Here is a 25,237-nt window from a genome sequence, read left to right on the forward strand (position 1 = left end):
TTGAATTTTTCAGCCTTTTCCCACATTTCAGGCTTCAAACATAAAGATAAAAATGTTAATGTTCTGGTGAAGAATGAACAACAAGTGGACACAATTGTGAAGTTGAACGAAATTTATTGCTTATTTTAAGCTTTTTTAAAAAATAAATAACTGAAAATTGGGGCGTGCAATATTATTCATCCCCTTTACTTTCAGTGCAGCAAACTCACTCCAGACGTTCATTGAGGATCTCTGAATGATCCAAAGTTGTCCTAAATGACTGATGATGATAAATACAATCCCCTGTGTGTAACGAAGTCTCTGTATAAATGCCCTTGCTCTGTGATAGTCTCAGTGTTCTGTGTAATGCACAGAGAGCATCATGAAGACCAAGGAACACAACAGGCAGGTCCGTGATACTGTTGTGGAGAAGTTTGAAGCCAGATTTGGTTACAAAAAGATTTCCAAAACTTTAAACATCCCAAGGAGCACTGTGCAAGTGATCATATTGAAATGGAAGTAGTATCATATCACTGCAAATCTACCAAGACCCGGCCGTCCATCCAAACTTTTATCTCAAACAAGAGAAGACTAATCAGAGATGCAGCCAAGACGCCCATGATCACTCTGGATGAACTGCAGAGATCTACAGCTGAGGTGGGAGAGTCTGTCCATAGGACAACAATCAGTCGTACACTGCACAAAACCGGCTTTTATGGAAGAGTGGCAAGGAGAAAGCCATTTCTCAAAGATATTCATAAAAAGTGTTGTTTTAAGTTTGCCACAAGCCACATGGGAGACACCAAACATGTGGAAGAAGGTGCTCTGGTCAGATGAAACCAAAATTAAACTATTTAAGCACAATGTCAAACAATATGTTTGGCGTAAAAACAACACAGCTCATCACTCTGAAAACACCATCCCCACTGTCAAACATGGTGGTGGCAGCATCATGGTTTGGGTCTGCTTTTCTTCATCATGGACAGGGAAGATGGTTAAAATTGATGGGAAGATGGATGAAGCCAAATACAGGACCATTCTTGAAGAAAACCTGTTGGAGTCTGCAAAAGACCTGAGACTGGGACGGAGATTTGTCTTCAAACAAGACAATGATCCCAAACATAAAGCAAAATCTACAATGGAATGGTTCACAAATAACTGTATCCAGGTGTTAGAATGGCCAAGACACAGTCCAGACCTGAACCCAATCGAGAATCTGTGGAAAGAGCTGAAAACTGCTGTTCACAAACGCCTCCATCCAACCTCACTCAGCTCCAGCTGTTTACAAAGGAAGAATGGGCGAGAATTTCAGCCTCTCCATGTGCAAAACTGATAGACACATACCCCAAGAGACTGCAGCTGTAATCGCAGCAAAAAGGGGTGCTACAAAGTATTAACTTAAAGGGGATGAATAATATTGCACGCCCCAATTTTCAGTTATTTATCTTTTAAAAAAGTTTAAAATAAGCGATAAATTTCATTCAACTTCACAATTATGTCCATTTGTTGTTGATTCTTCACCAGAACATTAACATTTTTATCTTTATGTTTGAAGCCTGAAATGTGGGAAAAGGTTGAAAAATTCAAGGGGGCTGAATACTTTCGCAAGGCACTGTATAACATCTCATTTTTTTGGCTGTTACATTGCAGCCGTATTTTGCAGCCGTATTAGGATTTCCGTCCCCGAGGTCGGGGGGATCACATCTGGATGTTATATTCCAATAATAGCAGAAAAACCTAATTTCACAAATGACTTTATTTCCTCGCCCTTCTTTCCATTTAATGTCGAATGATAAAAAAAAAAATGTCACTGGAGCAGTAAAAGTAGAAAAAAAAAAGCGAATTGTTTGTACAGCGAGCAAAGCGATCTCACTTTAAAGCTGATCCAGGATGTTTAAATAAAAGTGTTTCCGTTCTATCAAAGCTGTTTAATTTCCTTCAGGCAGTCGCCCAAGAGATTGGCGCTGAATGGCTGCGCTTGTTATGCAGGTATTTTATGCCCGGCGTCTCAGATCTTTCGCTGAAGGGAAGGCTTTTATGAGCCACTAATGTAAAAGGTTTAGAAGAGAAAGGTGTTTACTAAAGATAGGAAGACGCGGTTTGTAACTGAAAGTTATCTGGTGACGTCTCGCCACATGAAAGCCATCCGCGCTGAAAGCTTCTCTCTTACTCCGAAGCCTTTTATAGGAATGCACCATTTTATTGCATGCCTGCATATTAAAGCAGAAGTGTCGCTAAATAGGGTGCAGAAGTAGCAGTCACACCCGGCCCTGGTGCCTGCGGGGCCCAAAGTCTTCCCGGCCTCACCAGAAGGCGCCATTGTTACCAGAGATGAACAAAATTAGATTCCGGCAGATTTGCTCAAATTCCACAGGTAGATTCATTCTGTATAAATTTGGTCCAAATGAAAACACCCCAAAATGCCATGATAGAGGGATTAAAAACTGGAAGAAAAAAACACTATACTTCCCTCTATTCACCTGTTTGTACGCCACCTCTCTGGTCCTCAGCAGTGGTCTTCTGTTCATCTTCCATTCCAGCAGTCACGTGGGAAAGGCAACACATGTCACGATATGCATTTGTAGCGCCCCTGAATCTGTCAGGGCACTGCAAGGTACTGTATCCTGTCAAAGATGCAGGGCCTATCCCCAGGGACCTGGAAGACCAGTGCCGGTAACATCAACGCACATAAACATCCCCAGATTCCCCTTTCCCAATCAATGGTGACTGACTAGTTTGGGACCCAATGGATGGCCACCCAGGGGTGGAGCCATTCCAGTCCACTAGACGACAACCGGGGGGGAGGAGTGAGACAACGGGACAGTCTGTAGTGACATTTGCAAGAGACGGACATGCCTGCAGATGAGGTTGTGTAGCAGTGACCTAGTGGTGAAGGAGAGAGGTTGCCAGGGAGGGTACGACGAGGTACCCCTAGAACCATAGCACCGACGGGGCACAGGGCCCTAGGCCAGGCCAACGCTTCAGGCTACCTGACAAATACCTGCACAATGAGGGGACCATCCAGGACCTCACTGACCCAAGAATCCAGGGGCACCAGCAGAAGCGAGAGAGCCAGGGACCGGAACAGAACACCGACCGTACAGGGTTCACACTGCCCGCTGTACGGATCAGAGAATGACGAGAAACAGAAGGGGACCCCTAGATGCTCCAAGCCACGGGGTTCCACCAACCAGTGAGAGGTTCAGGGGAAAGAAGCCACCAGGTTACCACACCGGCACTGGAACTAAAGGGACCAGGGGTCGAAACAAGCCATCCTCAGTGAACCAGTATTACCACCGCTGTGAATAACCACCAGTTGCACTGCATTCCCATCATGTGGTCTCCCTTCTTTCCATGCCGAACTCCATCATTCACCCCCTGGGGCTCGGCCCTACTTGCGGAGGGCCCAACAACCAAGCTGCCATCACCACCAGCCCCAGTGGCAATAGACTGTGCAGCGGCGGCTCCATCTACCTAGCTGCAACCCGCAAGTGGCGTCACGACATAAACTTTCTAATCTCCCCTGTATATACCCCCTTTTCAAGCGACCCCTAGGGTCACGGAACCATGCATCGGCCATTACACACCTGTGACACGGCATCCCCGTACATATACGGCCCGGGACCGAATACCCCATAGCGCTGGGGCGAGTCACATTGCCCACACATATGGCAGCACAGTACAATGTGCATTGCCTCTCACATGTGACTGCGGGTCACCAATCATAAGCACAAGACCAGCACGGAGGACTGGGAATCTGCATAGACCCCTGAGAAAGCTTTTATTATTATTATTATTATTATTATTATTATTATTAATAATAATAATAATAATAATAATAATAATAATTTGACCCTTTCCTAACCCAAAATAATTCAGCAGAATGGAAATCACCCCCTGCAGTGCCTGTGTCTCTAGGTGTGGGGGTGGGGTGGAGGGGCTTGAACGTCATTCTACCTGTCTGCTTACCCAGGGGATATAGGGATTCTGCCTGAGAAGGACAAGGGAGAAGCAGTAAGATTCATCCTCTGTGTGGGAAGCTGAGGCTAAGGCCAGCACCCCAGAAAGTCTTTAAGAAAATGTGATTCCCTTGGAAAAGGACTGCTGGAGGAGTGTGACTCCTCTCCAGACGATTTACACCATTACTGGACTATTTTACCCTCTGTGTGGTGGATTATTTTATGGACCTCCTGATTTGCATGGAATAAAGGTTATTTGGATTGTTCACTCATCTCTTGCTCTGTTGATTGTGTGATATGGGAGGAGGACCCCGGGACAACTTATATCATGTTTTATACAACCAAATCTACATTAGCAGTCTACCTGTCATTTCAGACATTTGCTATCTTTTGAGGAATAATGTTGTTCATGGCCATTACCTGACTTGTGCATTTATTACCAGATTTCCATTTTGTAGTGCTCATCTCTAATTTTCAGTTGTCTCTGAGATGGCAGGGAGAGACAAACTGCTATAATGTCTCCCATACACAGCTCACACAGACATGACGGAATCCTGCTCTCCTCTCTCTATGCAGCAGCATGGAGGACATTATACAGCTGTACTATTACAATGTTACAATGTGCCTGTAGGATAGTAGTGAGGGACAGGGGGCTCCTATACTGTTCCTCACGCTAGAGGATCCTAGGCTATCCGTAATCTCCAGATTACCCCTAATGGTAGAGATGCCGGAGTCCCATGCTTTTCTATTTCCCTCACCAGAACTATACTGTTCCCTTTTCCGAAAGAAAGAAAGAAAGGGTAGGAGTATGATGGCAACACAGATAAAGGCAGAGAGGTGAAAAACTAAACTCAGACACACTGCAAACTCACAGGAACAAACAGTAAGAAACTAAGGAGAACAGAAAGAGAAGTAAGGCAGCAACAAAATGACAACAAGGGTTAACAATTCAACCACACACAACAATAATAACACAACCACCAGTAAGTCTGGATCACAACACCTCGCCAGACCAGTATAGAGAAGCTATAGCTGACATTAAGGGAAGTGTCCAGCCAGCATATATAGGAGGGGAGCGAATGTGACTGGCTCCTCCACAGCATGTGATCAAAGGAAACTAACAAGCAGCCCAGCAGAGATTAACTTTTGCTAGCCTGCCTATGAACCAAGGGGTACTTGGCACACTACGACATCGCAAGCCGATGGTAGCGATGCCGAGCGCGATAGTCCCCGCAGCTGTGATATCTTGTGATAGCTGCCGAACATTATCGCTACGGCAGCTTCACACGCACTTACCTGCCCTGCGACATCGCTCTGGCCGGCGAACCGCCTCCTTCCTAAGGGGGCGGGTCGTGCGGCGTCACACGGCAGGCGGCCAATAGAAGTGGAGGGGCGGAGATGAGCGGGACGTAAACATCCCGCCCACCTCCTTCCTTCATCATTGCAGCCGGGACGCAGGTAAGGCGATGGTCCTCGCTCCTGCGGCTTCATACACAGCGATGTGTGCTGCCCCAGGAACGAGGAACAACATCGTAACATCGGTCCTTCCGAAATGATGGAACTGACCGACGCTACACCGATCATACGATTTCGATGCTTTTGCGCTCGTTAATCGTAGTAAAAACGATTCACATACTCCGATGTCGACAGTGACGCCGGATGTGCGTCGCTTTCGATTTGACCCCACCGACATCGCACCTGCGATGTCGTAGTGTGCAAAGTACCCCTAAGAGTCTGTGGGTCAATGCCCAAGTCTGCCTGCACTGATCACAGACAGATCAGAGAAGTCAGAATTCAGAGTGCCAGAATCTGTAGTTTCCACACCTCCTGACACCGCCATGACAGTCGGCGATGTTTGTAAAAACCTCCTTGTGACATGTACTGAGTCAGTGTAACTGTGGATCCAGATCTGGCTACTCCCACCAGACTTTAGTAGGCAGCTGTAATCTGAGTCTTCAGTGATCTGGCAATCCAGCTTCTCAGCCCAGAGTCAACGTTAGCAGTTTTTGTGCAGGGTAAGAAATGAGATCAGGATTCATTGTGAGCAGAAGTGGCTCATAAGTGGAGAAAGGAGCAGATTTCTTTGATAAGATATGTTACAAATTTTCTTATATTGGCTTGCACTATTGATTTATGGAAACTTTGTTAAAACAAAAGTGACCAATTAATATATGCCGGTTTACAGGTATCTCTCAGGGTACAAGTAGATCAATTTTTTACAGTTCAACTGCATCGACTCAAGAATGTTTGGTTTACAATGGCAGGCTGCTATAAGGGTGGGACATGCAAATAAGACCATTAATGGAAAGAGGAATCGGCACGTGGCTCCTATAAATTCTATGTTGTGTTCACCGCCTCGGGCTAAAATGTCTATGGAAATAAACCAAGCAGCTGCACGCACAAGTACCACCGCTTACCTCTCAAGGAAACAAATCTGGGAGACTTTGAGAACCATCAGGCTGCCCCGAAAGATATTTGAGTTCATAGGACCCCATAAAAATCACTGAAATAAACATAAATAATAATAATAATAACCCCTGCATTTGACCAGTGTTAGTGTTGATCTCTTCAGAGTGCATTTTCTACTATTTTAGTGTCTTTAAAATGTGATTTGTTTTATTTATTCTTTTTTTTTTACTATATGTTTTCACTTTTTTTAGATTTTCTGAGCAAGAGACCACAGTGGAAAGTTTTATACTTACAGTAAAGGTTCGCGAACCCTCAACCAGTGTTGCAGTGGTGCAAAACTTCCTGGAAATTCCCAAATTTTATGGGATTTCATCCAAATCAGTGGATAAAAACATCCTGCTCTTCAAGCCCAGACCTGGCACCAGCTGTGTGGTCAGGACTCTTGTGGCTGATCTAAATCTTCCAGGCTTTGGACAGGTTGTGATAGAAGAACCAAAACATGACAGTCGACTTGTGTCCGGGGCAGCAGGGAACCAGCGATTGAGGAGCTGTGAGTATAACATTCCCAATAATGGGATCGGCTTTTGTATGTGAAGCAAGAAGACCAAAAGTGGCCAACTGAAGACCAATGTGTCCATCCTGGGTAGAGCTATTCGATGGTATCATGAACAATCAAGAAGGGAACATTTGTTTTTAGGTTCTCCACAAATCTCCAGCTAATGGATAGATTGCTATATATTATTGAATACAGAAGATTTATAGCTGATTCCTTGACCGCATAGCCGGAAATCCATTATGCGGAGGACTCATAATAGCCGCCCCAAGTCACCGAAGACCAATGTGTCCATCCTAGGCAGAGCTATTCGATTGAGGTCAAGAATGGGGTCAAGAACAACCAAGAGGGGAACATTTGTTATTAGGTCCCCTACAAATCTCAACTGATGGATAGATTTCTATACATTACTTAATCCAGCGGATTTATAGCTATGCTGATTCATTGACAGCATAGCTGGAAATCCACTAGGACGACTCACAGTAGCCGCCCCAAGTTACTTTCCTAACACATCTTATGTCTTGATATTGTATCTATTCCTCTCAGACAGACAAGAAGGAGTGCGATGTTCTGGGAATAAGGCTTGCCACCATGGATTCAAGGAAATTAAACTGCTAAAGACCAACTGTGCTGATTTTCTGGAGATGGGAATCAAGTATGAGCATCTGAGTCCTCCCTCTCCTGACGTGGATTACATCCCTATCCAAGTAGAATATCGCAGTCAAGACAACAGGAAACAACTTCAGGTCTGATTATGGTTCCTCGGACACACGAGCCACTAGGAGGAACTCTACTGACTCTTTTATGTCTTATTTACTATTACTTGTCTTCTTCGTTCCATTTTTTATGTTGCTTTTGTTTCTCTTCCCCTTATACCGTCCATGTTATTTTTTCTTTTTTCCATGTAGTGCTTTGCTCTTTCTTTTCAATTTTCTTCTCTTCCATTTAGTTCTTTCTGTTTCCTGTAATTATTCTACCATTTCTTCTTTTCCTTCATCCTCTTGTGCTTCTTTTTCTTCTTCAGTGTCACGATTCCTATGTGCAGAACTTTCGGTGATTGCTCTGCCTCATTAGGAAGAGTGTTAGCTCAGGACGCCGCCAGTCGTACCTCCTGGTTACAGTTGTGCTGTTGGCTCCCGTGGTGTTCAGTGTTCAGAGCTTGGCGTCTCGACTCTTGACTGTTGTTGACCCATCTCTGCCTGTCCCTCCTTGTTTCTGTTGTGACTTCCCGGCTTCTGACCTCAGACTTTCTCTTGACCAAATCCCCACCTGCTCCCTGTATTTTGTATTTACTCTCCTGGAATCCTGATCTTCGGCTTGTATTTTGACCCATCTCTGCCTGTCCCTCCTTGTTTCTGTTATGACTTCCTGGATTCTGACCTCGGACTTTCTCCTAACCACATCTCTGCCTGCTCCCTGTATTTTGTATTTACTCTCCTGGAACCCTGACCTTCGGCTTGTATTTTGACCTTGTCTCTGTCTGCCCCCCCGTGTACTGTTGTGCCCCCATGGTTTAAGACCTCGGTCTGTCTGACTACATCTCCATTTACTGCATGCAAGTAGTGACTAGCGCCACCTAGTGACAGTTATCACATTCAGCTTCATCTTTCTTCTGTCCTTTGTCTTCTTTACTCTCTTCCACATCATATAGGACCTGATTCATTTACCAGAATTTTCATTTCTTGCATAACTAAATTTGTGACTTTGTGGACTTTTTTACACCAGTCCTGGCCATTTCCACCCTTTTTTAAAAGAGTGAGGCGCTTGGACAAGATGGGGTATGGCCAAGAGAACCCAACAAATTCATAACAATTTACGCAGCAAATATACACCAGGCCCTGAGTGGAGTAACATTTTTGACATTGGTGCGTGACGGTTTGGAGCTGTGCCATATTCTCCATCATATACTTTTTTTTCCCATCTTCTTTTTATCCTCTTCCTACCATTCAGTTTCTTCTTTTTATTTTCCTCTTCCCTAGCTTCCATATCTTACTTTGCTTTTTTCCTCCCTTTTTCATTATTTTTTTCCTTTTCCATGTTTTCTCTCCTTTTCAAAAACATCTTCACCTTACTCTGATTTTTCTTTCTCTTTATTTCATCATATATCCTCTTTTTCTCATTTTATATAATCTTTTTTTTCTTCTGTTGCTTTACCGATCATCTTCCATTGTTTTCCTTTTTTCTCCTAATCTTTCCCTTCTTTGCTGTTTTTCCCCCTTCCTTTTGTTTAACCTTTTTCCATTTCCTTTTTCTTCTTTGCTACCTCTGTTTCATCTCCTTTTCTCATATTTTTTCCTTCTTCTTCAACTCCTATGTTGTTTCTTTTTTATATTTTTGCAATTCCTAATCTTTTTCTTCTTAACATTTTTTGTTGTTTTATCTTCCATCTCAACTTTGTTTTCTTTATCTTCTTCGCTATATTTTTTTTTTCTCATTTTACTTTCCTTTCCTATATTTTCATCTCTATCCTCTTTAACTGCTATATATATTTTTTTCCTGACCCTCATTTTTTTCTTAATTTCTTTGTCTTCCTCCTTTTATTCGTACTCATTTTTTTATTTTCTCATTTGCTTTTTCTCAATTTTTTTTCCTGATTTGTTTTTCTTTTTTTCTTTAACTATCACCTTTTTAACTTTTTTTAAATAATTTCTTTCCTATCCCTTTTTTTGTACTTTTTTTTTCTTCCATTATTTCTTTTTGAAATTATTCCTTTACCATTTTTCCACCTGTTTTTACTTCTTTATCATTTTCTTTTGCCTTTTTCACCATCTATCTCTTCCTTCTGTTTTTTTCTCATTTTTTCATGTTTCCCTTCATCGTGTTTTTCAACTTTCTTGTTTTCTCTGTCTTCTTTCTTTTCTTCATCCTCAACCCTCACACTTTTGATTTTTTTTCACCTGCTTTTACTTCTTAATGACTTTCTTTTCGCCTTTTTCACCATCTATTTCTTCTTTAACTTCTTTTTTTCTCATTTTTTTCCTATTTCCCATAATCCACTTTTTGATCTTTATTGTTTTTTTTGTCTTCTTTCTTTTCTTCATCCTCAACCCTCACACTTTTGATTTTTTTTTCACCTGCTTTTACTTCTTCATGATTTTCTTTTCGCCTTTTTCACCATCTATTTCTTCTTTAACTTCTTTTTTTCTCATTTTTTTCCTATTTCCCATCATCCACTTTTTGATCTTTATTGGTTTTTTTTGTCTTCTTTCTTTTCTTCTTCCTCAACTCTCACACTCTTCTATTTTTTTTCCTTTGTTTTATCTTCATATGTGCTTCTTTTTACACATCTTTCTCTTTACACCTTTCCCTATGGTTTTTGTTTCTACGCTTCATCTTCCTCGCCATCGTACTTTCCATGTAATACCATCTACATTTCCCCCTCCTCTGTCTTCATCACTTCTCTCTCTTTCTTGATTCTGCCTCAGTAATATGTTATAAGATATTTGTTGTTGTTTAAGTAATGAAATTACCTTAATTTTTTCTTATAGTCACAAAATGTATGGATTCCTGTAAAAATCTCTGGAGCAGTCCCCAACACTCCTCCCCGTGCGGCCTTCATGCCATCTTTTATTTTGGAAGTAGACCAGTTTATCTTAACTCCATTGACCACCGCCACTCTAGATGCCGAAGATGACGAGACTCCTAAGAACAAGCTTGTCTTTAAGATTAGTAAGGCGCCGCCGCAGGGTTATATCACACATCTGGATGACCAGACCAAACCAATATCATCTTTCACATGGCAGGATCTCCATGAAATGAAAATAGCCTATCAGCCTCCGAACACCACCCATCTGGAGAGACGCAACTATGAGGTGGGACATATTGAAATCTGTAAACTGAAACACAAGGGTATATGTGATATATGGTCCTATGGAGAAAACAAGAAGCCTAACTCCGGTTGGAATTATCCTTGGTGTGACGTACAACCACTAGGTGTCACTAGATACAACTAGTGGTGGGAAGTCAAATAAGCCAGAGTTCAGGAGCCAGGAAGTCACACATGGAACACAGGGAGAAAGCGGAGCCGAGGTCAGGGTATGAGCCGGAGGTCATAATCCAAGAAGTCACGTAACGTACACAGGGGGGAAGTGGAGCTGAGGTCAGGGTACGAGCCAGAATTCAGAAGCCAGGAAGTCACATGAGGTACACAGGGAAGAAGTGGAGCTGAGGTCAGGGTACAAACCAGAAATCAGAAGCCAGGAAATCATGTGAGGTACACAGGGACGAAGTGGAGCTGAGGGCAGGGTACGAGCCAGAAGTCAGAAGCCAGGAAGTCACGTAAGGTACACAGGGAAGAAGTGGAGCTGAGGTCAGGGTACGAGCCAGAAGTCAGAAGCCAGGAAGTCACGTAAGATACACAGGGAGGAAGTGGAGCTGAGGTCAGGGTACGACTCAGAGGTCAGAAGCCAAGAAGTCACGTAAGGTACACAGGGAAGAAGTGGAGCTGAGGTCAGGGTACGAGCCGGAGGTCAGGAGTCAGGGAACAATGTCAGGGGCACGGACGGAGAAGGGTAACAGAGTTCTGGGGTATGGAGACAAGATCAGAGCAAAGTACATACGGGAGCCAGAGCACTCACTGCAGAAGAGGCACTATGATTGGCGGTGTTCCAGGTGAGATTGCTCCCTAATGAAGCAGAGCAATCATCCGGAGCAAGGCGCCTGTGAACAGGTCCCTCCCAACAGCAGCGCAGGACCCGAGGCCGGGAAAGCACCCGACCACCAGAGAACAATACAAAACAGAGCATCGGTTCTGCTGGAGAGCAGAGCACCGCGGATCATAACCACAACACTCGCTTTATATAATTGGTATAAATCTATATTACAGGGATGAACTAAGGGTTCTACCATTCACATGAGAGTTCATTTTTCTTTTTTTCAGGTTGATTTTCAAGCAATCGATAGTCACTTTCTATCCAGTCCACCAATAATGGTCCATTTCTCCATAAGAACAACAGAGACAAATGCTCCTAGAGTGTCTTGGAATATGGGTAAGTATCCATCTCAAAATTGCCACATTTTCCCAAGACATTTTGTAAATGGGGACGCAAATGAACCCGGCAATGATGTGTAAGGGGACAATCAGGTAAAGAAAATGATCATTGCAGCAGTGGAAGAGTGTGTTGATTTTGTCAGGGGCAGTGACCTGCCCACCCATGTGTAAGTGATGATTATGGGCTGCATGTAACAGGTGCAATTAGAAGATATGACCACTGTGATGATAGTTATGTAACTAGAAGCAAAGTTCTCAGCAGCACAGAGTATTTCAGATGGAATGCATAGTGTAAAGAGCAGGAGCCCCCAGAACAGGTCCACACGGTGCCGTTTTACCAGCTGATCTCGATGAATCTGCTCCGCAGGTCTGAACTTACTGGAGGGGCAGTCACGGCCCATAACCTGGGATGTTTTCCAGATTGTAGATAATGATAATCTTCCTGCTGTCCGCCTGGTAACTGTAGACGGACTGCATCATGGACGTCTCACAGTAAAAGGTAAGGAAATTGTCATAATAAATCTTACAAGGAGTGTGTAAGGAGCAGAGTAATCGGCAGCACAGAGGATTTCAGGAGAGAATGAGAAGATTTTGTAGAAGCGAATCTCCTGAAATTTGTTTTGGAAACATTCTTTTGAATCATCCAGCAGATTTGTTTTTGTCCTAATATATCAATTTGCCATGGATTGATTCGCTCATTTCTAGAAGACGCCTCAAGCGACCTGTCCTCAACCTTTCCATCAACTTTGATTTCTCTTGTTCTTCCCCAACTTCCTTCTTTAACTTTCATGTTTTTTTCTCATTCGTCACCTTTTATTCTTCCATCCCGTTTTCATTCTCGACCTTTTCTTCCTTTCCACTACACACTATGGTTTCTCTGGTATTTCTGAGCTACACAGTCAGCCTCGGGCATTGACCAGTTGTGTTAACCTCTGGTAGCCTGCTGGTTACCTCTGGGATCACATGTTGTTGGAAACCTATCACATTTACTCCCCACCTTTTTAAGATGGTGGAATCTGTCTTCCCATGCATTGCTGTTTATGTCTGTGTGCTGGTATGTTCCAGTCCTGCTAGTGAATTATCTTGTTGCTTCCTCCCTGCTCTTATTTTCCTCCTTACCTCTTATTGTGTTATACATTTGTGTGAGCGTGCTGTGAGATAGAGTTTTGGTTTCCCCTGTTTATCTATCTCTGTTGGTTTTATCACAATTCTGTGCCAGCCCTCCTCAGGGGTTTGGGGGAAGGGTATAAGATTAGGGCTGGTCAGGAGCAAGGTTAGGAAAGCGGCTCAGACATCCTCACCTTCAGAGGTAACTCTGAGATCAGGGATAGCTATGGTATGGCTAGTTTTTGTTTCCCCCTGCTCTTATTTTCCACCTTACCTCTTATTGTCTTATACCTCTATGTGAGTATGCTGTGAGAGTGTTGGTTTCCACTGTTTGTCTATCTCTGTTGGTTTTATCACAATTCTGTGCCAGCCCTCCTCAGGGGTTGGGGGGAGGGGTATAAGATTAGGACTGGTCAGGAGCAAGGTCAGGAAGGCGGCTCAGACATCCTCACCTTCAGACGTAACTCTGAGATCAGGGATAGCTACGGTACCCCTAGTTTTTGTTTCCCCTGCTCTTATTTTCCTCCTTACCTCTTATTGTCTTATACCTCGGTGTGAGCATGCTGTGAGAGTGTTGGTTTCCCCTGTTTGTCTATCTCTGTTGGTTTTATCATGCTCCTGTACCAGCCCTCCCCTGGGGTAGGGAGGGGGTATAAGATCAGGGCTGGTCAGGAGCAGGCTCGGGAAGGCGATACAGACATCCTCACCATCAGAGGTAACTCTGAGATCAGGGATAGCTATGGTACTCCTAGTTTTTGTTTCCTCCCTGCTCTTATTTTCCTCCTTACCTCTTATTGTCTTATACCTCGGTATGAGCGTGCTGTGAGAGTGTTGGTTTCCCCTTTTTGTCTATCTCTGTTGGTTTTATCGCACTCCTGTCCTGGCCTTCCCTTGGAGTAGGGGGTCAGGGAGAATAAGATCAGGGCGGATCAGGATCAGGGTCACGAAGGTGGCTCAGACAGCCTTGCCTTCAGTGGTAACGCTTTGATTAGGGATAGCTAGGGTCCCCCTAACCTGAGGGCCAGTCTAGGAGCCCGGTGCACTGCTCTCCCAGATCATGGTGACAGTGAGCCGGGTAGTCTGATTTTAAGTCACATGAGCCAAAATTGGATCTGAGCTGGCGACCGGAGAAGATTGTGATTGGTGAGAATATTTTAATACACTTTTACTACACTATATAATATAAATAATGAGGAGGTATTAAGGACCAAAAAATGAGCTGAAACATCCTCATTAAATAAATGACAGCAGGAGCAGAATGTGTTGATCTTGTCGCAGGCAGTGACCTGTCCACTTATGTGATGATGCTAGTGAGGGCAGGGATGGCCACGTGCCAGGCAACGTCATGATGTCAGGAAAGAGTTAAATTGGAGTAGAAGGTCATAAACTGAGACATAGCTAATGAGATGAATAGGATCCCCAGCAGCACAGAGTATTTAAGAGGTGTGCTAATTTTGGGGACTGCAGTTATCCATCCACTTATGTGATCATGTAAGAACAAGACTGCATGTGACAGACACAGAGTCACATAATGGGAGAAGAAGGGTCCAAAGCAGCACAGAGTATTTCAGGGTTAGTGTAATAATGCACGGTTATGTTTCTCACCCATTCACTGGCTTCTTTGTGCTCCTTCCTTAAGGATCAAAGGCTTTTATATTCTCAGTCCAGGACATCAGGGACCGGGCCGTCCGCTACCATCATGATGACAGCGACACAACCAAGGACTACGTCGTGTTTCGTATTTTTGATGGCAGGCACAGTATTCGCCACAAGTTTCCCATAAACATCCTTCCTAAAGATGACAGCCCACCATTCCTGGTCAACAACGTTGGCTTCGAAGCCATTGAAGGCGGCACCATCGCTATAGAGAGAGACATGTTACTGGCGTCAGATCTGGACTCCAGCGATGATCACATCCTCTACAATATTATCAGTCCTCCCAAGGCCGGGGAGCTGGTGAAGAGATATTCTGCCGAAAGTCCAGGTACATTAACGATGTAAGAGATTCGGCTAAAGGCCCCGTTACACACAACGACGTATCTGACGATATATCGCCGGGGTCACCGATTCCGTGACGCACATCCGGCATCGTTAGCGACGTCGTTGCGTGTGACATCAACGAGCGGCCGTTAACGATGGAAAATACTCACCTCCGCCTCTCTGCTTCTATTGGGCGGCCGCTTAGTGACGCCGCTGTGACGCTGAACGAACCGCCCCCTTAGAAAGGAGGCGGTTCGCCGGTCACAGCGATGACGTTAAGCAGGTAAGTCCGTGTGACGGCTCCTAACGATATTGTGTGCCACGGGCAACGATTTGCCCGTAACGCACAAACGACGGGGGCGGGTACGCTCGCTAGCGATATCGCTGCGTGTAAGGCCCCCTTAAGAACAGACCAACAATGAAACCCGCAGAAAAGCAGGAATATGAGGAGGGCGATCAGGAATGTTGTTCACGTCACTTTGGAGCTTGTTCACACTTTGCATTTTTTATGTGTTTTTTTTCATGTGCATTGTTTTGTGCAAGAAAAAAGTCCCCATTTTATATTGTACTTAATGGAGACCTCAGCTGATTATAAAGGTGCATTGCTTAATAACTTCATTGGAACATTGGTGGCCAAGCACTGATTGCGCAGAACATTCCTTATTCACCATTCTGCTTTTATATTCCTTGCATTTTTTTGACCTGTAGTGATTTGTTAAAAAAAAAAAAACAAAAAACTTGTCAATTCTTTCAGAGAATTTATTGCAGTTTTTCCCCATTGAGATAAAAATGGGTAAACAGAAAAAATTGATCCAAAATTGCATCAAAAACGCATGTGGTTTTCAGGCTTTGTCATTAATAAAAAGAAAGCATGAAAAAGGCTATGTGTGAACATACTCTTAAGGCTGGAAACACATCTATGCGAGTAAAATCGGTCCGAGTTGGCTGAAAAAAACTCGGCTGATTTTAATTCACGTTAGGTCCGAGTGCAACGCAAGTGCGATGCTTTTTCTGAATAAATTAATGATTTTACTAGTGTGTGTAATGCGTGTGTAATGCGTATTTTTTACTATGTCATCTGCCATTCAGCTCTGCTACATGGCCGCTGACAGCAGACACAGACAGCCATGCAGCAGAGCTGAATAACAGATGACAGCAGACACAGACAGAGCCGCACTGTCAGAATGAACTCGGGTGAACTTCACCCGACTTCATTGTCATGCTGCGGCTCTGTCTGTGCCGCGTCCTGATTAGCGGACACCCGTGAAGGATTCACCGGTGACCGCTAATCCCCTGAGTGACTGAAGTTAGCAGCCCTCTCTCATACTCACCGATCCCCGATCCCCGGCGCGGCGCTACACGGCGTTCACACTGCTCCGGCGGCTTTTACTATTTTGAAAAAGCCGGCCGCTCATTAAACAATCTCGTATTCCCTGCTTTCCCCGCCCACAGGCGCCTATGATTGGTTGCAGTGAGACACGCCCCCACGCTGAGTGACAGGTGTCTCACTGCAACCAATCACAGGAGCCGGTGGGCGTGTCTATACTGTGCAGTAAAATAATTAATTAAATAATTAAAAAAACCAGCGTGCGGTCCCCCCAATTTTAATACCAGCCAGATAAAGCCATACGGCTGAAGGCTGGTATTCTCAGGATGGGGAGCTCCACGTTATGGGGGGCCCCCAAGCCTAACAATATCAGTCAGCAGCCGCCCAGAATTGCCGCATACATTAGATGCGACAGTTCTGGGACTGTACCCGGCTCTTCCCGATTTGCCCTGGTGCGTTGGCAAATCGGGGTAATAAGGAGTTAATGGCAGCCCATAGCTGCCACTAAATCCTAGATTAATCATGTCAGGCGTCTCCCCGAGATACCTTCCATGATTAATCTGTAAGTGACAGTAAATAAACACACACACCCGAAAAAATCATTTATTAGAAATAAAAAACACTAACAAATTCCCTCATCACCAATTTAATAAGCCCCAAAAAGCCCTCCATGTCCGGCGTAATCCACGGACCTCCAGCGTCGCTTCCAGCTCTGCTGCATGGAGGTGACCAGAGCTGCAGAAGACACCGCCGCTCCTGTCACCTCCACTCAGCAACTGAGGTGAGTAGCGCGATCAGCTGAGCTGTCACTGAGGTTACCCGCGGCCACCGGGTAACCTCAGTGACAGCTCAGCTGATCGCGCGGCTGTCTTCAGTTGCTGAGTGGAGCTGTCAGGAGCGGCGGTGTCTTCTGCAGCTCCGGTCACCTCCATGCAGCAGAGCTGGAAGCGACGCTGGAGGTCCGTGGATTACGCCGGACATGGAGGGCTTTTTGGGGCTTATTAAATTGGTGATGAGGGAATTTGTTAGTGTTTTTTATTTCTAATAAATGATTTTTTCAGGTGTGTGTGTGTTTATTTACTGTAACTTACAGATTAATCATGGAGGGTGTCTTATAGACGCCTGACATGATTAATCTAGGATTTAGTGGCAGCTATGGGCTGCCATTAACTCCTTATTACCCCGATTTGCCAACGCACCAGGGCAAATCGGGAAGAGTCGGGTACTGTCCCAGAACAGTCGCATCTAATGTATGCGGCCATTCAGGGCGGCTGCTGACTGATATTGTAAGGCTGGGGGTTCCCCATAACGTGGAGCTCCCCATCCTGAGAATACCAGCCTTCAGCCGTATGGCTTTATCTGGCTGCTATTAAAATTGGGGGGACCGCACGCCGTTTTTTTAAATTATTTAATTAATTATTTCACTGCACAGTATAGACACGCCCACTGGCTCCTGTGATTAGTTGCAGTGAGACACCTGTCACTCAGCGTGGGGGCGTGTCCACTGCAACCAATCATAGGCGCCTGTGGGCGGGGAAAGCAGGGAATACGAGATTGTTTAATGAGCGGCTGGCTTTTTCAAAAGAGGAGAAGCCGCCGGAGCAGTGTGAACGCCGTGCAGCGCCGCGCCGGAGATCGGGGATCGGTGAGGGGGGGAGAGGGATAGACCGACATGGACAGAGAGTGAGGGACAGAGATACTGACCGACACAGAGAGAATAGAGATCGAGAGGGAGAGACCGACTGACAGAGAATAGTGATTGACAGACATTGTGAGACCTCACTCGTTTCCAGTGTTTAAGGAAACATGCGAGAAATGTATTTAGAAAATCGGATGTCACTAGGATGGTGTGAGTGCCGTCCCGTGACATCCGATTTTTTACACGCTCCCATAGACTTGCATTGGAGATACTCGCAGTAGAAACTCGCAAAAAAGCAGCATGCTGCGATTTTTTTCTCAGTCCGATTTGGACTGAGAAAAAAATCGCAGATGAGAGCTGAATCATTCACTAACGTGTCCGATTCCAATGCGAGTTTTTCTCACATTGCTCTACTGCGAGAAACTCGCAAGTGAGAAGCAGCCCTAAGTGGGCTTTACACGCTGCAATCTCGTTAGCGAGATCGCAAGCGATTGTACTCGCCCCCGTCGGTAATGCGACACGGCAAATCTCTGCCCGTGCCTCACAACATAGCTTACCCCCGTCACACGGACTTACCTGCCCTGTGACGTCGCTCTGGCCGGCGAACCGCCTCCTTTCTAAGGGGGCGGTTCGGGCGGCGTCACAGCGACGTCACATGGCAGCTGTCCAATAGAAGCGGAGGGGCGGAGATGAGCGGCACGTAACATCCCGCCCACCTCCTTCCTTCCGCATAGGCGGTGGAGGCAGGTAAGGAGATGTTCGTCGCTCCTGCGGTGTCACACACAGCGATGTGTGCTGCCGCAGGAACGACGAACAACATCGCTAATAAACAGAAAACGATATTTTATTTCAGGACGACCTCTCCGCGGCAAACGATTTTGACCGCTTTTGCGATTGTTTAAGGTCGCTCATAAAGCCTGCTTTACACGAGACGATAGATTGTGCGATAGCACAATCGATCGTACCCGCCCCCGTCGTTTTTGCGTCACGGGCAATTATTTGCCCATGGCACACAAACTTGTGTAACCCCCGTCACACGCACTTACCTTCCGGACGACCTCGCTGTGGGCGACGAACGTCCACTTCCTGGAGTGGGCGGGACGTTCGGCGTCACAGTGACGTCACACGGCAGGCGGCCAATAGAAGCGGAGGGGCGGAGATGAGCAGGACGTAAACATCCCGCCCACCTCCTTCCTTCCATTAAGCCGTCGGGTGCCGCGGGAGGCAGGTAAAGCTCTTGTTCATCGTTCCCGTGGTGTCACACGGAGCAACGTGTGATGCCAAGGAAACGATGAACTACCGCCGCCATTTTAATTAAACAATTTTATGAAACCTAGCGACGAGTACACGACTCACGATTTGTGAGCGATACTGCGTCGCTAGGAGGTGTCACACGAAACCACATCGTGCGGTATGCCGGATGTGCGTCACGAAAACCGTGACCCCAACGACATATGGCACAAACTATCGTCTCGTATAAAGCCTGCTTTAGTGTTACACGCTGCGATATTGTTAATGATGCCGGATGTGCGTCACAAACACCGTGACCCCGACGATAATTCATTAACAATATCGTAGCGTGTAAAGCCCACTTTAGGCTCTAATAAGACACACAGCAAGCATTACGTTCTTCATACCTACGCTTTGAGGAGCACTGGTAACCTAAATATTTTAGAGCACCATGTGCGATAGAATCCATAGGGTCTTACAAATAGGACAACCCCAATCACTACAAAAGGAAATGTAAAATGTAGCAACTATTCTATAGATGTCTCCTTAAAATTAATGTCTCGAATATTCTTTGTTCTTGTAATTAGTGAGGGTCCCAGGATTTGTACATCACTCTGCACATAAGTACGGACCTCGTCCATGAATTTGCATCTAACGGTAGCAGATCAAGATTATTTACAAATATGTATAATCACTTCCTTGGATACAATGGATCCATACAAATGTTTGCAGGGAGAGCAGGACATTATCAGAATATGTCTGATTTCCGATCTTCTGTTTCCCACATCTTCTTCTCCCTCTAGGGCTTCCTGTAGAAACGTTCCTGCAGAGAGATCTGTTCCGGGGACTGATCTATTACAGACACTTTGGGGGAGAAATATTCCAGGACACCTTTGAATTTGTGTTATCAGATAGTCATGAACCCCCGAATTATTCAGAGAGACACGTGAGTAGTAATTATTAACCCTGAACCTCCGGAGGACATCAGAAAAGACTAATGACCACGAGGACAACTGAGTAACATATGAAAGGACAGAAAGTCTCTTTATATTGATCAGGTCTGAGAAAAAATTATAAGCATATTTATCAGGAGGGCTCATTAATAATTACGAGGAGGACTAATATTCATGACGAGGGACCAATATTCATGAGGAGCACTAAGACTTATGAGGAGGGACTAATGTTAATGAGGAGGATTAATATTCATGAGGAGGACTAATATTCATAAAGAGGACTAATATTCACGAGAAGGGACCAATATTCATGAGGAGGGACCAATATTTATAAGGACGGACCAATATTCATGAGCAGGACTAATATTCATGAGGAGGACTAATATTCATGAGAAGGGACCAATATTCATGAGGAGGACTAATCTTCATGAGAAGGGACCAATATTCATGAGGGGGGACCAATATTCATGGGAAGGGACCAATATTCATGAGGAGGGACTAATATTCATGAGAAGGGACCAATATTCATAAGGAGGACTAATATTGATGAGGAGGACTAATATCAAAAGGGACCAATATTCAATAGGAGGACTAATATTCATGAGCAGGACTAATATTCACAAGGAGGGACCAATATGAATGAGGAGGACTAATATGAATGAGGAGGACTAATATTCATGAGGACTAATATTCATGAGGAGGACTAATGTTTTTGAGAAGGACTAACATTTATGAGGACAAATATTCATTAGGGAAACTAATATTTATGAGGAGGAATAATATTTTTTAGGAAGACTAATTAATGAGGAGGACTAATATTCATGAGGGGGACTAATATTCATGAGGTGGACTAATATTCATGAGGGGGACTAATATTCATGATGAGGAATAATATTTATGAGGAGGGATTAATATTTATGAGGACTAATAAATATTATTACGGTTTTATGAATATTAGTGTCGCGGGCGGAGGGGACGCTCTCACTACGCTCGGGTCCGCGTCTGCTGCTGCTGCTCGGTGGCTCGAGCTCGTGGGCCGGACCCGGGGACTCGAGCAGCGCTCCTCGCCGACGAGTGAAAAGGGGATGGTTTGTTTTGGGAGATAGTTCGTGACGCCACCCACGGGTCGTGGTGATAAAAGGCACCACCGCTGCTGGTGACGGGGATCCCGGGAGCGATGGTAGGGAGCAGCTAGGATTTTGGTTCCCCCTCTGTGGGTAGGGGTTGGTGATCCCGGGGCCCGGTGGTGATACGGGGAGGCAGGGTAGCTGGGGTGCAGGGTTGCAGAAGCAGCGCGGCGTGGTGCCGAATGGCACTGTGGTACTCACTCAGGCACAAATTCACAGAGTCTCTGGTAAACCAAACGGCTGGATGGACGGGTCCCGCAGCCAGCTGCAGTCTCTTTGCTCTCCCCGGACAGGTTGGTGGTGGCTGTCTTTCCCTGCACCTGTGTAGTATGTGTTGACTCCGATGGTTTCCCAACGGTAGTCCGCTCCCTGGCGTATATGTACCGAAGGAGCCCGTTTTGCCCGCAGGTGGTGGCCCTTGGATCTCTAGCCTATGGCGGTGGCTTTTTATCCTCACTGTGTGGACTGTTGCCTTCTGACGGGTCTTGGGTGTTAGGAAACCCCTGGGGTTCCGGTCACTCTCGGATTTGACCGTTGTCGGCGGCTCCCAGTCTAGTCGGGGTCCGATGGCTCTGCCTTTGTGCTTGATGCAACTCTGCTCCCCGGCTCGGTACCGGCGGGCCACCGTCTGTCCCCGGTCCTACGGTTTTTCTGACTTGCACCACCTCCTGCAGACGGCCACCACCATCTGCCGACCTTGCTGACAGTGCCTGGGCTCCTACCCAGAGACTAGCAGTTTCTCCACTCCAAACTCAACTCCACTTCCACTTCCACTGAACTCCAAACTGAACTAACTACTTTTTCCCGCCTCCAGGCCTGTGAACTCCTCGGTGGGTGGGGCCAACCGCCTGGCTCCGCCCCACCTGGTGTGGACATCAGACCCTGGAGGGAGGCAACAAGGATGTTTGTTTGACTGATGTAGACTATCCAGGGGAGGGGGTGTGTGTGTGTTATGTCTGTAACTACCTGGCTAGTGCAGGGCGTCACATTAGCGAGGACCTCTTTGCACCCCTGAGTACTCATCTCGCCTTTTCTAGACGGCTGTTGTCCACATTTCTCCGGTGAAGGATCAGCTCCCTAAAGACGTTTCTGGGACAAGCAGGCACATTTCAGTGATGGAGAATGAGATCGGCCGTATCACCAGGCAGCACCTCCATTTTACCGATACCGAATCTCCGGAGAGTCAGCTTGTCTACACCATCAGCAAACCATGCTCCTCCGCCACATCTCCGGGGTGAGTGTTTCCGATATGGTTTATGGATTGTATCACGACTGTAGGGTTATTGGGTCTACACAGGATTTTTTTTATTGTAAATGTAAAAGTTGTTTCTATCCGTTGACAAGACTGGAGAATCCATTAATCTCCGCATGTATTGTCTCCTTTTTCCTTTTGTAGTCTTCAAGATGCTGGAAAGCTGATATTCGTGGACACCTCAAATCTGTTAGAAAAGGATCCATCAATTTCCGGCCTGAACTCTTTCACCCAGGTAACATGTGGGTTGTCTCACTATCTGCATTCAGCTGCAGTACCGATTGCATTCAGACTCTATTTAGAAGCCCCAACTATCTATGTAGCGAGAGGACTGGGCCATAGATACAATGAGTTCTCATGTCGGTGGCCTTGTTATATTGTATGTAGTACTTATCAATGTCTCCCTGATCCCAGCACGCAGTGAACCATATGAAGGTGGCCTACTTGCCTCCGATTCATGACATCGGTCCCGATCCTCTGCACGTCCAGTTTGAGTTTTCTGTTAGTGACCAGCATGGCGGGAAACTGACCGGACTCGTATTCAACATAACAGTCATTCCTGTGGATGATCAGGCACCAAAGGTAACGGCATTACATTTTAAAACTGGTTTACCCCAGTTGTACACCTTTGCATAATTTCTACTCTCTAGCCAGATTTATAAAAGTTGTGTGCCATTTTTGTTTCTCAGTAAATACCAATAAGAAAGAGAACCGGCACCAACAAATATGGAGGGAAATGTACCATATACGAAAATTAAAGGGAACCTGTCACCACTTTTTTTGGCGTATAAGCTGCGGCCACCACCACCGGGCTCTTCTATACAGCATTCTAACTTGCTGTATATAAGAGCCCGGGCCAAGACTATAACATAAAAAACACTTTATAATACTTACCTAACGGTCGCTCGGTTGGCCAGATGGGCGTCTCCGTTCTCCGGTGCCGGCGCCGCCTCTTTCGGCCATCTTCGTCCTCCTTCTGACTTCTGTGTGCATGACGCGTCCTACGTCATACACACTCGCCGGACCTGCGCAGGTGCACTACAATTCTTTGATCTACCCTGCTCAGGGCAGATCAAAGTGCGCCTGCGCAGGACCTGAATGCCGGCGAGTGTGGATGACGTCGGACGCGTCATGCACCGCGGCTAGAGAAGAAGGCGGACAAACATGGCCAAAAGAGGAGGCGCCGGCACCGGAGAACGGAGACGCCCATATGGCCAACCAAGCAACCGTTAGGTAAGTATTATAAAGTGTTTTTTATGTTATACTCCCGGCCCGGGCTCTTATATACAGCATGTTAGAGTGCTGTATATAAGAGCCCGGTTGTGGTGGCTGCCGCTTATAGGCCAAAAAAGTGGTGACAGGTTCCCGTTAATAATATCAGAAAAGAGGATGTAGCGTAGACTCCAGGAGCCCATAATATTACTGAAAATCAATATTTTATTAGACACAGATTGTACAGAGTTAAAAACATTTAAAAAGCAAAATGCAGGACTAGGTCTTCAGAGGAAAATGAATGTGAAGATCTAACCATAAAGAATATAGAGAAAATGGATAAGGTCTGAGCCCCAAGCGTTACACCAAAAGAGATGGCGCCATCAGGAGCGAAAGAGAGAATACAAACAGATAAGTATTTACAGCTCTGGCAAAAATTAAGAGACCTCTCCAAAATTTTCAGTTTTTCTGATTTTTCTCTTTATATTTTTGAGTAAAATGTAAATTGTTCTTTTATTCTACAAACTACTGACAACATCTCCGAATTTCCAAGCAATAAATTTTGTATTTATATTCTGAAAATGCGAAATGGTCAAAATAATAAAAAATGCATTGCTTTCAACCCTCAAATAATGCAAAATCATTTAGAAACAACAATACTAATAATGTTTTATCTCAGGAAGAGTTCAGAAATCAATATTTTGTGGAATAACCATGATTTTTAATCACAGCTTATACACGTCTTGGCTGCTTTCCACCAGTCTTTCACACTGCTTTTGGGTGACCTTATGCCACTCCTGGTCCAAACATTTAAGCAGTTCTTTGTTTGATGGCTTGTGACTATCTGTCTTCCTCTAGATTACATTCCAGAGGTTTTCATTGGGGTTCAGGTCTGGAGATTGGGCTGGCCATGACAGGGTTTTGATGCGGTGGTTCTTCATCCACACATTGATTGACCTAGCTGTGTGGCATGGCGCATTGTCCTGCTGAAAAAAAACAGTCCTTAGAATTGTGGACATTGCCTGAGTAGAAGGAAACAACTGTTTTTCCAGGATAACCTTGTATGTGGCTTGATTCATATGTCCTTCGCAAAGTTTAATATGCCCAATTCCAGCTTTGCTGAAGCATCCCCAGATCATCACCGATCCTCCACCAAATTTCACAGTGGGTGCAAGACACTGTGGCTTGTACGCCTCTCCAGGTCTCCGTCTAACCATTAGACGACAAGGTGTTGGGCAAAGCTGAAAATTAGACTCATCAGAGAAGATTACCTTACTCCAGTCCTCTGTGGTCCAATCCTTATGGTCTTTGGCAAACTTCAGCCTGGCTCTCCTTTGCTTCTCATTGATGAAAGGCTTTTTTCTAGCTTTACATGACTTGAGCCCTGCCTCCAGGAGCCTATTATGAACCGTTCTTGCCATGTACTTCACCCCAGCTGCCATTTGACATTCCTTTTGTAGGTTACTTGATGTCATCCTGCGGTTGCTGAGTGACATTGGAATGAGCTGACGGTCATCCCG

General features: G+C 45.3%; 1 protein-coding gene across 1 annotated transcript in view; it reads left to right on the forward strand.

Moving 5' to 3' along the window:
* Positions 1–25,237, forward strand: part of LOC142248935 (FRAS1-related extracellular matrix protein 1-like) — a 204,932-nt gene that overhangs the window by 20,347 nt on the left and 159,348 nt on the right. Inside the window, exons 4-13 of the mRNA XM_075320403.1 lie at positions 6,599–6,897; positions 7,447–7,646; positions 10,389–10,712; positions 11,780–11,888; positions 12,258–12,389; positions 14,637–14,981; positions 19,977–20,119; positions 22,291–22,487; positions 22,650–22,740; positions 22,920–23,087. Of these exons, the coding sequence (XP_075176518.1) occupies positions 6,599–6,897; positions 7,447–7,646; positions 10,389–10,712; positions 11,780–11,888; positions 12,258–12,389; positions 14,637–14,981; positions 19,977–20,119; positions 22,291–22,487; positions 22,650–22,740; positions 22,920–23,087 (2,008 nt within the window). The remainder of the gene's footprint in view (positions 1–6,598; positions 6,898–7,446; positions 7,647–10,388; positions 10,713–11,779; positions 11,889–12,257; positions 12,390–14,636; positions 14,982–19,976; positions 20,120–22,290; positions 22,488–22,649; positions 22,741–22,919; positions 23,088–25,237) is intronic.

The sequence above is a fragment of the Anomaloglossus baeobatrachus genome, chromosome 8 (assembly GCF_048569485.1).
Source record: "Anomaloglossus baeobatrachus isolate aAnoBae1 chromosome 8, aAnoBae1.hap1, whole genome shotgun sequence".
Taxonomy (NCBI): Eukaryota; Metazoa; Chordata; class Amphibia; order Anura; family Aromobatidae; genus Anomaloglossus; species Anomaloglossus baeobatrachus.